We start from the raw sequence: 15,868 nt of genomic DNA, 5'->3' as shown, positions 1-15,868 counted from the left end.
TGGCAACCTGTCCGGCGGCGTGAACCCCAACTCTTTGATCCTGCGATATGAACCGTTTGTCTCCTATCTGACTGCTGTGTGATACGAGACCCTTGAGAGTATGAAGATCTAAAAGTGGATTCTTCCTATAGTAATCTGTAAGTCGTTATATTTCTTCTGCTTCATGCACACGATTTGGACATTGAGACTGAAAAATGCATCCCGTGTCAGCTTTTAAAGCATCCTGTTGTAAACATACCCATCAGTTACCTGTGTTTAATTTTAGGGCATCATTCCAGGGACCAATTACACACATTCAAGCAGAACATGTGGCCCATTATAATTCATTTAGATTGACGTTTCTGCCTTCTCAGTGTGAATCCAATATTAACTCTCATTTAACCCTGCTTCTGTTGCTGCCTCTCCTGCAGAGAGAGAGGGAGAGCTATGCAGCTCTGTAGCCGCTCAGTGTCTGAAGACACCGACATAAGTGAGGAGGCGAGAAGTGAGCAGCTAACCTTTCAGCTGGCAGAAAACGGGTGTTCCTCCTGAGCCAAAGGCAACCGTTGATTCTTTGATAAACCAAAAAACAGCCACACTCTCATCTGGTTATTTTAGATGTATGCTGTATGACTTTCAGAACGTCTAAAGGGCACACAGGCTGACCTTTAGAGGCTGACTTGGCTCTCCATTGTAAGAGAGCTAATAGAATATTGGCTCTGGGTTCTGTGTCGGATCACTGTTGACCGAGGAAGTGAAACTGGAAAGTTGTTGTTTTGGCTCCGAGCTCAACAAAACAACACTCACGGGGAGCATGACTGTTTCTTTGTTAAGAAAACCTTTAGTGTATTTTATCAAAACAAGTGCCCTGAAACTAGGCTACTGTAACTCACTGCAGATATATTGCTGGCTCTCCATAATGCGTCTTGAATCAGGTTTCAGATTAAGACCTTGGGTGACAATTACCGGAGTCAAAATTTCAAAGGATCCCTTCTTTCCTTAAACAGCACAATTTTCAGGCAATCTTTTAAAGCTGTCTTGATCAGCTGTTCTTAAAGTCTTTCTTGTACTTTAGCTGCTCTTTCACATACTTTCAGAAAAAGCATCAGGTTATCTTAAAGCAGTTCTGTTTTCTTGTTAAACTACTTAACCAATGAATCATTCAGCCATACAGTGCATATTTTTGCTCCCCCCCCCCATTAAACCTTATAACTGGTTGTGCCACACTTGGTTAAAAATGATTGCTATTAAGCATTGGCACTGTTAGTCTATTTCATCGCTCCAGAGGAGAGTTGTTTTAATGCAGCAACACTGGATGGTTTTGGAGCATAAGGGGCAACATTGCAATCAGATTTAATTAAAATCCTTAATTTTGTTTTCCCGTTTTTTTCTCTCCCCATATCCCAAGTGGTTGGGGAGAGGGAAGTCGAGGCCTTCCTACTTAGGTTGCTACCTCCGCCACCCGACTCCAAATGAGCAGAAGAAAATGGACTGACGGACGTTTTGTAGCCAATGAGTGGTTGACTGCAGTGTTGCTTTGGAATCCTGTCCTGCAGTATAATCCAAGTGTGCTCGAGTTTATTGTTAAGTAAGGGACGGATATTCGGCTTCAGTATTTTTCTTCCGTGACTTGTTGGATAAATTCTTTACACTTGAAGAAATTCTGGTTGATGCCACATCTTTAAATCCTTTACATCCTTCATGTTTTTGTGGATGATAGGTCACTGTGAATAAGAAAGCAGCCAGATACAGACATCGTTTCCCATCTCAAATATTTTAATGTCTTGATTTTCAAGATCCTTTAGTCTACTTCAAGTCATCAGAAAGGTTTTGTTTACATGATTTCTTTATTCTAGACATCTAGCAATAAGTAATCCTGGTTGTAACATTGTCATATTGTCCATCCAATCAAACACTTTCCCATTTTAGCAGTTTGTCCTAAAAAAAAAAAAAAAAAACTTGATATGCAGAAATAATGTTTAAGCATTATTTCTGAATTATTTTGAAATAATTCAAAATTATTTGACACCATAAATGTTTTAACTTTTAAAGGCACAACTATCTTTTTGTGAGTAACTGCTTTAGTGTATTTATTCCTGTCAAACTTTTTGGCATTTTTGCTAGTAAATGTGAACACATTCAATATTTTAGCCAAAGGCAACTTAGTGCATGAACATAGCAGCTAAAAGCACTCCATAGCAATTATTGTCACTGTTGACATTACATAAGATTTTATGAAAGGAAATTTGTATCCCCTTAAACTGTGTTCATATTTTCATTTGAGCTTTATGTAAACTCAATAACCATAGGAATCATAAGATTGGATTAATGGTTTAACGGTGGTTTAGATATTCTTGCCTTTACTTCTCTGCCTGTCTGACATTAAATCAGAGTTCGAACAGATTAATGTGGAACCTTGTGGCATCTGGAAACTGAAGATGAATCAAAGTTTGGAGATGCACAAGTTTGGTTGTGGAGGACTTGGTTCATTTATTTTTGATGCAACATAGATCGTCTTAAATCACATTTAACTCAGATGTTAACCTGTAAAAAGTCATGACATCATTTTGGCTTTCCAAAATTGTAAAAAAAAAAAAAAAAAAAAAAAAGTAATCAAGAGCACCAACTTCTTTTGATGTGACTAAAATATATGGTATAATTTTGATCTCGGACATTAAATAGAAACATTTTTAATATCAGGCAGTGAGGCGAAAACTGTTTAGCATACCATGTGCATGAAAGTGATTTCAACTGCAACACAAGGAAGCAAATGGAAACGTCTTAAAAGCCTTACTGTGATAGCGCTACATCTCTGCCCTGGAGTGATTAGAGTAATTTTAGCTTTGGTAAAGGGTTAATGATTTTCATACGAATATAAAACAGAAAAAATGCAAAGATCTGACTTTAAGATAAAGCTCATCTATAAACAGTCTAGACTTGTCCAATAATTTAGCCATAAAAGCTTTACAATTTTACTCCAGATGCTCATTCACTCAGGATCTAATAGTTATTCACATCTAGTGGCAGGCTCCAGAGATCGTTTCTGTGAACTTTAGAGACGAGGCGTCGTTACCTCAATACCTTCCAGCAGGACAGGAGTTGAAAGAGGAAGACAATCAGTATCCTGACATCCTTTGCTGCTCCTCTTTCCCCTCCTGCACCTCTGTTCATGCAAGCAGAGTGAGTTAGGCTGGTGGAGTCGTGATGCCCATCTCAATGAGGCAGGGAAAACAAAGGGAGGTGGAGCACAGCAGTAAAAACAGAAGGTTACAACGCAAGAGTCAGAGGAGCCAGATCCTCCCCTTACTCCTGTGGGTACATGTTAAATTCAGTGGAATCCCTATATTAAGCTGCCTACATGGTCTTTGGCAGGTTAGAAAGTTGCCTTAGTTGGCATTTGAAGTCCTCCCTTTAAAGAAACCTTGTGGGTTTGTGTGGCAACAGGCAACTAGTGCCATTCAATGCAAGTTTGTATAATGAACAGTTTCTTTTGGCAGACTCAGTGGGGGCTTTCTGGATCTATAGGGCATCATCCCAGTGCTAGTGACTGGGAGCAAATGTGTACATTACCATAGCAGCCCACTTTGAGTCAAAGAGCAATTCAGGAATTAAAAATGCAGAAGCAGGAAACAACTTTCAGCCAGCTTTATTTAAAAAAACAGTTCATACAGCACTGAATGGATCATTGCTTCTGATGAGATGTGGACTTTAACAGGATCACTTTACCACTCGACACCAGGAGCCTGTGGCTGGAGGGGACCTTCTCCGCTGCGGCTCTTCCTGAAAGATTTCAGAAACATTTGATTTCTAGTTAATGACTGTTGCAGCAACTGTATCTATAAGACTGGAGAGCAAGTTGGTTGTAAAGAGGCCACAAATCCATTTTTCCCCTTTAAAAGAAACCACCAAGTTTTTCTTTAAAGCAAATCAGTCTTTCCTTTGCACTGCAATATGGCCAAGTCTGCTGACAATTTGTCAAGTCAGCATCCCAACTCCCAAAAATTAGTTACTTCTGGTTTGTAAATTAAAGTTTTAGTTTTAAGACCTCCATCATGTGTAGAACCTGTAAATTGAACCAGGTTCCCCCCCATCACACTTCTACAACGTCACCCAGCAGCTAAATTTCAGAGGATACTCACTTTGCCTGTGGCATTGCTGTTCGCAGGAGTTTTCCCTGCTTGGATAGCATACAGCTGTGGCACAATGAATGAACACCTGGAAGTCAGGAGCACATAGTCAACCTTTGACAAGCGAGTATGGCAATGCCATTTAGCCATGAAAGCAGACAGTGGTACCGTATCCTTCTGAAGAGCGAAGGTGTCAGAATTCACAAAGCTGAACATCCGGCTGACGAAACGTTTGTAGTGAGTTGGATACTCGAGGCCAGAAGAGCCATCCAGAGGAATCACTGTGGTGAGATACCGGTCATCAGGGTAGGGACAGCTGCATACAAGCAAAGCATATTTTGTAAGTACAATTGGCATGAAGCCAGTTAACATGAACACTTGCATACCCATCCACTAGAAGGTCCCACTGTGGTACACTTTGAGGGTTTGGGTTTGAAGTGGCCCAGCAGCGTTCCAGGTTCAGGACAATGTTTGGGTCAGATCTCCCCAAGAGACGGACCTCAACGTAAACTGGTTCTCTCAGCACTTTAGAGATCGGGTAGTCAGAAGAGCTGTAGAAGGAACTATATGCCGCCACATCTGCAATCATATCAGCTCGATTAGGTTTACCTCGCCGAACCTCGTGTGGTGAATTTAATGCCACATACCATTAAGACATCCTTTGGAAACACACTGGCCCTTGCCCAGTCTGAGCTCCACTCGCAGGGGTCCTGCAGCAGCAACAGACATTGGCGGAGGAACGGGGTTCACCTCCAGAACGAGAGCCTCCACAGTTGTGCCCAAGTACCGACACTGGAACAGCAATCTGCAGGAAGACGAGCCTTCATGTTCTGTTAAAAGTGTTTGCATCTTGCAAGACGATTCAATAGGCCAACAAATTGGCATGCTCTCAGAATATACTTTGAGGCTTCACAGGTCAGTTTTATCCTGAAAATTTACTGTAGACCACATTTAAATGCGCCAATAAACACATTTACTTGTGGGGGTGGGGGGGCATAATTGAGGAAAAGTGAACTTACTCAAAATGGCTGTCCCTGGTGATTGAGCCTTTGGGTCCAATTCCCACCTCATACGAAGACACCATATGGTTTTCATACACCACATAACCTTCATCGTTCTGCTGTAAATAGCAATACATTAAAGCTTGAGTCATACCATCCAGTCCATTTAAACCTCTTTGTAGTTGGCAACAGTACTCCACAACTAAAACAGCAAATACCAGTTCATGCTTTGATATTCAGTTAGACTGTTTAAAAGGGATTAATGGTAGTTTTGAAATTGGGGACCATAAAAACCACCTTAAGTGTTGTTCCACATGCAGTCACAGGAAACTGAAAGATGGCAAAGGCAGAGGTGCCATCAACTGGCCCACAGAAAGCTTCATTTGGCTCAAGCAAGCTGACCGAGTTGACATCCAGGGGTGGCCAAGTGGCTTCTCTGGCCACAACCACCACAAACTGGCCATCCCTGGTGCACTGTACAGTTACTGGGCAAGAAAAAGTGCAATACATGAGTGTTTATTACAAAAATTAAAATAGGAGAAAAAAAAAAGTGAAGTTACACATACATACCCGCTTTCCCATAGTAGCACATGTGCCCATCAAAACAGCAGCTAATGTCTTGACACTCATCAACCGTGATCCCTGGAGCCCCACACTGGATCTTCTCAGCCTCTTCCAGGACACATTCATGAAATGGAGCTGCAGGTGGGGGCACCTTCGACTGCTGCTGAGGCTTCTGGAAAGTAGGCGTGAGCGGGTGTTTCTGTGGCTGCAGCCAGTACTGCTGGGCAGAAACGCCACAAACCAAAACAACACCGAGCAGACACTTGAACAGCTCCATCATGGCGGACATTAAACAAAACCGGAGATGTAGGACACGCTGTTCCCCCGTCACAGCTTTTGTACACAGCTAGCTGATTGTGGCGCCGTCTCGCTTGGAGCTCCGCCTCTCGTCAGGAGTTAATGTGTGACAGGCCTGTGGAGTTAATGAGCGAGGATGTGACAGGTAGAGCTTGTTGTCTGGGAAGTCACTTCAAGACCGAGGAGCGAAAACTCTGTGGATTTTCTCTTGAGGTGAATGTGCCAATTAGGCTTTGCGTTGAGGGAAGTTGCTTCTGCGTTAAGATGGGCTAGAAATCCTGCAATGCAATAAATAAATAAAGTATGTTTACAGATAAAATTTATTCATATAATTTTATTTAATGCATAAATGTTAAATAATAAATTAAATAGGAAGCCTACGTATTAATATGTTGTTTTGACTTGTATTGAACACAAATTTTATTGAATTATTGTTGTTGGTGATGTTTTTATAATTATTAAATACTTGTATAAAATTATGATTTTTTTTTCTATTTTAATCCAATGATCCAGTCATACTGGGCTGGAATACCTGCTCACAGTTTCCATATGTTGTTCTACTTTATGCAACACAGACGTGATGCAGCTCCTTGAAACAGTAGTGTTTCTAAAACTCAGTGTTAATCCAGTAAAACACAGGAACACAAAAAAAAAATATAAAAAAATGTCCTGGTTATAGAGTGAATGTTTAAGTTTGTACAGAGAAATGCAGACACTGCTATTTTTTAGTCGCACATCATCACTTTTTCTTCACTGTCTGCAGAAAGATAAGAAACTTGATATAGTTTCCCATCATATTTTGATTCAGGATAGATAGTGTTTCCAATGTATTTGGAAACACTATCGAAATATTGAAATAAAAAACTATGACTCACTTTTTTTAACCTTGCTGCTGTACAACGCGGTCTAAATATGAATTCAACAACTTTTCAATTGTGTAACTTTCCTCACCCTCTCTGTTATTAGGCTCAGTTTGGGCTGAAGTTTCTCAGTGTTTACGTAAGCCTGCCGTCCCGCTGTGAGATGTCAGTTTTTAAACACAAACCCTGCTGAGTCATATCTGCCTCCCACCTCCATTACCTGCACTAAGGTGTTTTTTTTTTCCCTGCATTACGTATATACAGATGTATGGGCGTTACACCCAGGAGCTGGGGGTGTATGCCAAGGAGGAGGCGGCCCGCCTGCGGGATGGAGGCGTGCGGGACGGCGGTGGCCTGCGGAGGAACACCAGCGTTCGAAGCCGCACCGCAGACCTGCTGGAGTATGAGAAAGATCCCTGTGCAAAGTGCCAGGGTAAGTGATGGTCATTCAGCAAGCCTCAGACCTGACACAAAAAATAACTGTGTCAACGTGGAAAACCCTCCTGAAGGTCAGTCCAGCATAGGGCTGGCTGTGTGCAGTGTGTGTGTGTGTGTGTGTGAAACAGCCTTTTATGGCAGATTGCAGAGCTCCAGCAGACATGCAAGCAGCGTGAAAACACTGGCTCCTTGAAGTTACGGCGGCGCAGCTACCTGACACCTGGGAGCAGGGCAGGATGTGAGCAAGATTAAAAGTGACTGATCTGAGCAACAACCTGCAGCTAACAAGGGCTGCCTCAATGTGTGCACCCTCTGCTGGCTGCCAGCGGCCCGCAGTGTATTTGTCAGTCCACGTATGTGTGGGGAGATACTTGCTTTACTGTGTGTGTTTTTTGCTTTTGTGAGTTGAACTCTGATCTGAACCGTCAGATTTTTGTATTATTTTTTTTGTCTGGTGTTCCCAGCTGAGGGCATATAAGGGAGTGGCGCTGCCAGAGAGAGCTCCACTTCAGACTGATGGATTCAACAGTAACGGAGTGGCAGGAGGCAACAGGAGGGCCTGTAACAAAGATATTGTTTTTGTTTTTTTCCCCCAAAGAAACACCTTATCAATTTTAGTTCATAGGTACGAGTAGTAACTCTCCTTATTTGCATCATTTTAGGCTGAATATGTTGACCACCATCTGAATAAATGCATTATTTTTGAAGGATTCACTGAATCTATTGATGTTTTTATGAACATAAAATAAGACAGTTTAAAACTGACAGTTTATGGATTCGTTTTGCCTACGGTGTACCTTGCTAAACGTAGACATAATTGATTGTGAAGTACAAAGGATGCTGCCTATTTTATGCAGTACAGCACCGCCACAGTTCCTTGACTGTAGAAAAATATGCTATATGAGAGAGGAATCTCAAATATCAGAGGCCTTGGGGACTTATCGGGTTACAGCCACCGCATACTAAAACAAAAAGTGCACAGACTTTATCTGCAGTACTTTTGTCTGTTTGGAAAAATCTTTGGATCTAGTTTCACACACACACACATAGAAAGCGACGTGAAATTGTGCCTTCCGTAGCACTTTCCGACCTTTATAAATTACTATGTTGTTTTGATATTTCGTTGATTTAAAAATAAACACAAGTTGCTTTTAAGATCAACCTACCAACCGTACTAGTGACATTATTGTTAAAACTTATTGTTAACGTCCGTTTATCTAAAACTATGCAGCCTTTGCTTAACTCAGTTTTATTATTTAATACTATATGTTTGGGTTTATTTAAGTGCTGTGCAGTTTCACACAGTTGTTGACACCTTTGCATTGCAGCAAGGTCTTGGGTTCTTGGGTTCAAATCCCAGTGAACCTGGATGGAGAATGCAGGTTCACCTTGTGTGCATGTATGGCTTTTATGACATTTTTCTTCAAATATTCCACTTTCACACCCACAAATGAAAATATGTGCTATTTTTTGTTAATTTGTTTTTATACAATAATTTGCCCTTCAGGTGTTACCAAGTGATAAACTGTCCAGGTTCTACCCTGCCTCTTGCTTACTGCCTGCAGAATTTTGATCTCTGGCTTATTAAACTGCATAACAGATCATTTTTTTACTTCTTTTCTGCTTTCCAATCACTGCATATTTTTCCAAGAGATCTTAATTATGTGCCCACACTCGAGAAGATGCACACATCTATACTAGTGCCAGAAAGTTTAAATATGAGAGATTCCCATGACGTGCTCATGGGAAATGCGTATATGTTTTATGTTTGACGTGGTGAGGGATGTGGGGAACTGCAGTTTTAGGAAATGCATCCATCTCTTCCCCTTCTGCCCCTGAGCTCAAGGGAAATTAGTTGGAGTTTAATTGTTTTCTGTTTGAACTTTGCGAGATTCAGTAAAAGCCTGTCTAAGTAGGAAAAAAGGTGTTTATGACTAAACCAACGCCGCTGATCTCCAGGATCAATTTATGCTTCCATCCCCTGTGACTTTAGTGGTCTGATTAAAGTGTGATTGATTGCACCCGCGGTGCAAACTGCACTATATCAGCCCAACCTCTCCTGTTCTCTGCGAAGCCGACCTCTTGAAGCCTCCATTCCTGGATCAGCAGCCGCTGATTTGTGTGCGCTCTCTGTCTGCGGTGTGCGCCCCGTAGATCAAGTGGTGTTTGTATTTTTAGATCCATCTTCAGAGACACTGCCCAGCCACTGTCTTCTTAGGTAATGCACACGGAGAGGCTTCCTTCAGGTTTTTAGAGGAAGTGGGCGTTTCAGTGTTCTCCTCTCATGCATCTGTGTGTGGGAGCGGCATCTCTGTGGGTGATGGACTTCGAGTGTAAGAGCCTCGTTTCAGATCAGTGGCTGTTGCTTCTGAACGAGACAGCCTACACACACACACACGCACACACACACACAGAGCTGCAGGCCTGTCAGAGAGCTTAAACCACGCACCTCGTTGAATTTATTTTGACTCACAAAGAGAATTTTTTTTTTTTTTTTTTAGTTATTTATGGCTGATGTGACTCAAAACTCAAGTTTTTTGTACTATGTGTGCAGGTGTAGTGTGTTTCACAGTGCATTCAGTGCCTCTTACGGTGCAAGAATCCAAAATAAGTTTAATTCTTTATTATTCCAATGTCGGTGTCTGTTGACGCGGTGCAGGGCCAGGGGAGATTAAGATTTTGTCTGGCTATGCGGACGATCTTTATTAGGGGTGGAAGACATCTGCGAATGCCATGAGTCTGCGGATGTGAGAGCGAGCCAACATGAGCACGGAAGCATGAGGCTTCGCAGGTGCCAGACACTGTGTTTATGTGAACAACTATTTTTATGAGGACTGGAGGGAGGGAAGTTTTTTTTTTTAAGTGAGAAAATTCTTGCCTATTTTTTTTTATTTATTTTTTTTACAATTTCAATCCTCTTTTATACATTAAGATTCAGTTGAGGACAGATCATGTATGTTTAAGGTGGTGTAAGGTGTTTTGTAGTTTTGCTTGATTGCTTCTATTTAAGGCATTGTGCCAAGAACCATATGAGAAAAAAAATAATAATTGTCGGAAATTTCTGCAGATTTCCCAAAATGAAATTAATGTTTAACTCTGGAAACATGACGGCAGATTATAATGATAATTGTTTATCTTTTCAAGCATTAGGTTAGCGTTTGGTTCGTCTGCTGGTCGAGCTGATTAAGAGTGTTTGCATGTTTACACTGCTTGCTTGTGCATTCTCTGCTGGCAGCTGTCCATTCAGCAGGTGGCCTGACTGCTGGGCAACTTGGCTTGTCAAACACACAGTTGTGTTTTTTTTGCAGAGATTTAACAACCTCCATTGTGTTCTGACTGCTGCATACATCAAAAGGGGGCTGCAATGTTTGCTTCTTTTTTTTTTTTTGATGTCCTTCAGACACTTTTTGTTTTCTGAACATTTTAAAAAGATTTGCTGCTGAGAAGCAGAGGTGAACATTTGTTACACATTCTCTTAGGTACATCCCCAAACATTGGGGGGGATTTCATCCATTTCATCACAAACTGGTGCACAACTGTGGGGGAGTGGGAAGAAAAAGGATGCATGGTGTTCCACATTTTTTTCTACAACTAGATATGTTTTTCATTGCTCTTTTTAAAATAGTAGCAGCTTGATTAAATTAGATCAAGAGAGTCCGAGGACAAACGTTTTAAATTCTTGCAACAGATTCCAAATTAAATTGAAACAATTTTTGAGACCGACTGTTTGCTCATGGTTGTTAGCAGATTGTGAGTGGGTCAAGGTCGGGTTGGATGCAGAGCCTCATGAACGTCAGCATTACATTACAACATGTTTTATGTCCTCTGCTTTCTACTTAGCAAAAGTAAAACAGGACATATTAGCAAAAGAAGGAAGTTCAAGGTAATTCGACTGAAGCGGTTTTAGGAAATATGGATCTTTCTGTGAGTTAGTGGCATATTTCTGTCTCCTCCAGGGATGACCACATCGATGAATGCTCTGGATACTGAAGTGAATTCCAGGCTTTGGCTGTTTAACAAACTGGAGTGAGGAAATGAGTCCAGTGATGCTTCTTTTAGTTGACCTAGCTCAGATTTATAGATTGTATTGTGGTAAAGTTTATAACTATGACCTAGCTTTTACTGCCACATTTTGAAATGGATTAAATGATGCTCTGTCGTCCATTGAGCTCTTTGTCTTGTGATCTTTATTTTTAGCTGAACAATAAGCTGATCTGAGAGAGTTTGTTTTAAATTTTACTGGGTTGTTTATTTCCACAGAACGTGAATTGTCGTATAAAATATTTCACACAAATTTCAAATCTGAATTTAGTTTCTTCACTTTACTTGAGAACCGGAAACAAATTTAAAGATCTGTTATCGTGTTGGGTGGTTTTGTTTCATGGAGGTTTCGGTCCTGTTGATGCTTTAGCAAATGATTTTTTTTGTTAATGTGCAGTTAATAAAAGAGACTAAATCCGTATTCACACTTTCAGCCTCTAAGCACTCCAGCTTATTCACAGAAAACTGGATAGTGAGTATCCAGGATTTCACAACATGAAACTGTAAGAAAAAAAGAAAGAAAAGATGTGTTAGGTTTCACAGCCTTTTGGGAATTTATTAGCTCTTGGTTTGTTTTCCTCTTTTTTTCTTTTTTTTTTTTACAACACCTATAAACAGTGGGTATAAAAGGGTATTAAATATGCCAACATTTTTCTGAGTTCAAACACTTCTGTTCACTTTAAATTCACACCATTTGTCAAAAACAACCTCAGTAATTCACACCTATAATTAGTTTCAAAGTGGCAAACTTTAAAAATTAGCAGATATTATTAAAACAGGTGATACTGATAAACACACAGTGGAGGTAAGGATTTCTAAATGCTGACAGATTTTAGCAGATTTTTGTTTTTTTTTATGCCTTTTTGTACATCCCTTTTTTCAACAGTTCACTACTTATTGACTATTTTTCTTTAATTTATTTTAATGTGTAGATTAATTTGGTTGTTATCAACATTTGCTGCAAATGCCGTGTGAGTAGAATTATTAGAAATAATTGAAATGAGAAAAGTGATGGCTTGTCCAGGCCTCTATAAAAGAGCAGCTCTGTGTTCGCCCACTCCGGTGTTTTCTGAATCTTATCCAATAGCAGGTAATTTGGTCAGTGATTTATTTTTACGTTCCCTCTCTCTTTCTCGTTTGGCGTCATCAGTGTGTGCGTCTCGCTGCCAGAAGTTCCTGATCTCACGGGTGGGAGAGGACTGGATCTTCCTCATTTTGCTGGGGCTGCTCATGGCTCTGGTCAGCTGGGTCATGGACTACGCCATCGCCTTTTGCCAAGAAGGTAGGAAAGAGACATGGAGCCAGAAGAAGAGATGATGTCTGAACGATGGGTTGTTCTCCTAGAGGCTGCCATTATGTATTAAGCTTTCAATCTGAAGACATCAGTCCTCGTAATGAATTGGTGACACTGGTCAGTTCCCTGATCACAGATTTCTCCCTTCCAAAATCGGTTTTGTCGCTTGTTGACTTGTTACTGTTGAGATTGTTTGTGACATTTCTCAGTCAATTTTAAAACCTATTCAGATTTGCTGTTTGCTTATTTGGAAGCTTTTTTCAGTTTTGTTAAAACTGGTCTAAAACAGCCACTTGTCTCACACGTGTGGGTCTCCAGTAATGTATGTGTCAAGACTGCGTTCGAAAAATAAATGGTAGTGCAGTGAAGGACAGTAAAATGATCATAAAATGTAACTATTTAAGTCTCACTCCATAAAAAGGTGAACTAACAATTTTACTCTTAACAGGAAACGAATAACATGTAAATTAGATGAGCATACAGTTCCTTTTAGATCTTTAATGACTTTATGTTTTTATTTCTGGCTTTTCCTTCCCTGAGTGTGTGTGTGTGTGTGTTTCTTTTTTATTTGTAAAGAAAACATCAAATTCATGCAGTTAGAGAAAAGTAAAACCGAGGAATAGAGATGCCGGTTGCCTTGTTTCCTGCTGTTTCATAACGAGATGACGCGACTTATGTGTGTGTCTGTGCAGCACAGAAATGGATGCATGGTGGCCTGGACAGCAACATGCTTCTGCAGTACATCGCCTGGGTCTCCTACCCGGTGGTGCTCATCACTTTCTCTGCAGGATTCACTCAGATACTAGCGCCTCAGGCTGTTGGTAAGACAGATACCATTTATGCACAAACATGTATTCATCTCTCTAATTCACAGTCGTTTTTTTTTGTTGTTGTTGTTGTTTTTTCTGTGTTTGACTAATGTAATTGGCTCTGAAGTGCACAGCGAGGGCTCCAAGGACATGTCCTGCGAGTCACTACGGGCAGGACAGTCATAAAATGTACCGCTGATGAGACGTTCATACACAAAACTGTATGAATATCAATCAGCTCCCCTCCCTCCAGTTCCTGTGCTCTTCGTTTCTTCATCTTATCCCTTCTCTCTGTAATTGCTTTCTTTCAACTCATCTTTTCTCTGCACTCCATCATCCCACCTGGCATTTCTTTCTCCTCTCTTCCTCTTTCTCCTCTCTTCCTACCTCAGGTTCAGGCATTCCTGAGATGAAAACAATACTGAGGGGAGTTGTTCTCAAGGAGTACCTGACTTTTAAGACCTTTGTGGCTAAAGTCATCGGTCTGACCTGCGCTCTGGGAAGCGGGATGCCTCTGGGGAAAGAGGTAGAGGACCCTTTTCTTCGTTGCTCCGCACAGCAGAATGTCAATCTGAGTATGGGTTTGTTTGTCTAAAGAGGTTTTAATGATTTTCCCCGCGGGAGGTAAATGCATCACTCCGCTCTCACAGTTGTATTGCTTTCATTAGTATCTTTGTTTGGTGACATTTGTCTTCACCCTCCCTCACAGGGGCCCTTCGTTCACGTGGCCAGCCTATGTGCTGCTCTCCTGAGCAAATTGATGGCGGCGGTTTTCGGAGGGATTTACATGGTGAGCGCAGCAGATGTTTTACACTGTAAATTAAAAAAAAAACCTAAAGCCTGTATTCGCTTTCTTGGTGAGGAAAATAAAGATAAAGATATTTGGAGATGCTCTCTGGATTATCAGTTCTGTGGGTAATGTTTAATAAGTTTTCTGTAATGCATCAAGAAATGTTATTTCACAACATTTCACAACATTACACCACACAAAAAAAAAAAACCTAAAGCCTGTATTCGCTTTCTTGGTGAGGAAAATAAAGATAAAGATATTTGGAGATGCTCTCTGGATTATCAGTTCTGTGGGTAATGTTTAATAAGTTTTCTGTAATGCATCAAGAAATGTTATTTCACAACATTACACCACACAAATTTTAGTCAAGTCGAGTTATTTATATAGCATAGCAGCATAGCTGACCAGGGTTTTACATGGTAAAAGTTCAACAATTGACCAATAAAAACTATCAAATTAGTCAATAAATGCAGCAAAACAAACACCCAGATGTTCCTGGTTAGGCAGAGTTCAAACTTACTGAAAAGAAATGTGTTTTAATTTGGATTGACACTTGCTTACATTATTTTTAAAAGGTACATTTCACCTCAAAAACAAGCTTTATATAATTAATTGAATAAAAATATATGTTGATGGTGGAAAGAGATTTTTTTTTTGCAAAGGTGGATGAAATCAAACACAGTCAGGTTTCATCCAGAATCTCCAGGGGTCAGAAAATAAATGTTATTCTTGACTTTGTAATTTTAAAAAAATATATTTTTCTCCTTTCAGATTTTTTTTTTCAGTTGAACTGTAGAAAGCATGATTTAATTTACCAAAACATGCCATTCCAGAAGGTATCTGGAGACTATTTACACGCCTTTGCAGAAAATTGCGTTAAATTACGTTAGTAGATCAGGCATAAAGCATCCTAAAGTCAAATCCGAATTGATGCGTGGTTGGTATGGAAAGTCCCACAGCAGATGGCATTACTCTAGGTATGAAACAATCCAAACTGAAAATTATAAAAAAGCAAAGGAAGAGAAATGACCAAATAAAATCCATTATGAAAAACTAATTTTGTTTGATCAATAAAACTTCAAATTAGGGATTTCATATCATAGACACGGAGCCCGTCAGTTAGCCTAGAAAAACAGCACAATACTGATTTTTCTCAGCAGATGAAGAAAAACACACACCTGCAATCAGTCTTCGTTTTAACAAAAGAATAAATGTTTTATTTATGACAGAAGGAAAGAAACAGAAACTATTATTCTCTGAAAAAGTATGTGACGCTTCTTTGACCTTCTGCCATTCCCCAGGACACACTCTCACCTCCATGCACATGAAAGCTCAACCGGGACCTCAGTCTTTTTTGCTGCACTGGATCCTGGGCTGGGATTCTCCTCGCTGCACACAGCCTTGACAGTATGGGGGAAGATACACAGCTGAGATGCCCAAAGGGGGAAAAAAAAAAAGAACAGACAGCGCAGTTATAAAAGATTCAGATTGCTACAGCTACATGGACAGTATTCCACATCAGTCAGGGAAATGTTGAATGAACAATGAGCATCTGCTGAAGTAGATTCACTCCTTGTTTGATTTAGTGGATAAGAAAGTCACGTCTGCACCTTTGTTTTGTTCGTACTGCTGAAGGAAGAGCCCTTTGAGGGAAGCAAGGTATGGACG

The 15,868-nt window shown here is 40.4% G+C and overlaps 2 protein-coding genes across 10 annotated transcripts in view; one reads left to right on the top strand and one right to left on the bottom strand.

The window, feature by feature from the left end:
• Positions 1 to 15,868, top strand: part of clcn2a (chloride channel, voltage-sensitive 2a) — a 51,688-nt gene that overhangs the window by 17,328 nt on the left and 18,492 nt on the right. For 6 of the 8 annotated variants that reach the window (XM_081598593.1, XM_081598595.1, XM_081598591.1 and 3 more), the window contains exons 2-7: positions 7,093 to 7,261; positions 12,458 to 12,589; positions 13,294 to 13,422; positions 13,803 to 13,936; positions 14,120 to 14,200; positions 15,830 to 15,859. In XM_081598593.1, the coding sequence (XP_081454719.1) occupies positions 7,093 to 7,261; positions 12,458 to 12,589; positions 13,294 to 13,422; positions 13,803 to 13,936; positions 14,120 to 14,200; positions 15,830 to 15,859 (675 nt within the window). The remainder of the gene's footprint in view (positions 1 to 7,092; positions 7,262 to 12,457; positions 12,590 to 13,293; positions 13,423 to 13,802; positions 13,937 to 14,119; positions 14,201 to 15,829; positions 15,860 to 15,868) is intronic. The other 2 variants (XM_081598592.1, XM_081598589.1) reach the window with 1 other exon arrangement.
• On the bottom strand, positions 3,610 to 6,097 carry LOC103479596 (zona pellucida sperm-binding protein 4-like). 2 transcript variants are annotated; one of them, XM_008434126.3, is made up of 8 exons: positions 5,678 to 6,097; positions 5,405 to 5,592; positions 5,126 to 5,223; positions 4,754 to 4,911; positions 4,493 to 4,685; positions 4,275 to 4,422; positions 4,119 to 4,194; positions 3,610 to 3,759 (listed from the first exon to the last, which is right to left on the bottom strand). In XM_008434126.3, exons 1-8 carry the CDS (start codon positions 5,958 to 5,960, stop codon positions 3,662 to 3,664), a joined length of 1,242 nt encoding a protein of 413 aa, XP_008432348.2. In that variant the 5' UTR covers positions 5,961 to 6,097; the 3' UTR covers positions 3,610 to 3,661. The 2 variants fall into 2 exon arrangements, with proteins under 2 accessions (XP_008432348.2, XP_008432347.2); XM_008434125.3 differs by having other exon boundaries at positions 5,126 to 5,226; positions 5,678 to 6,090.

Source organism: Poecilia reticulata, chromosome 17, assembly GCF_904066995.2.
Source record: "Poecilia reticulata chromosome 17, P_reticulata-male-v2, whole genome shotgun sequence".
NCBI classification, from domain to species: domain Eukaryota; kingdom Metazoa; phylum Chordata; class Actinopteri; order Cyprinodontiformes; family Poeciliidae; genus Poecilia; species Poecilia reticulata.
The sequence above is the reverse complement of the archived record's forward strand: the minus strand, read 5'-3'. Positions and strand labels throughout refer to the sequence as shown.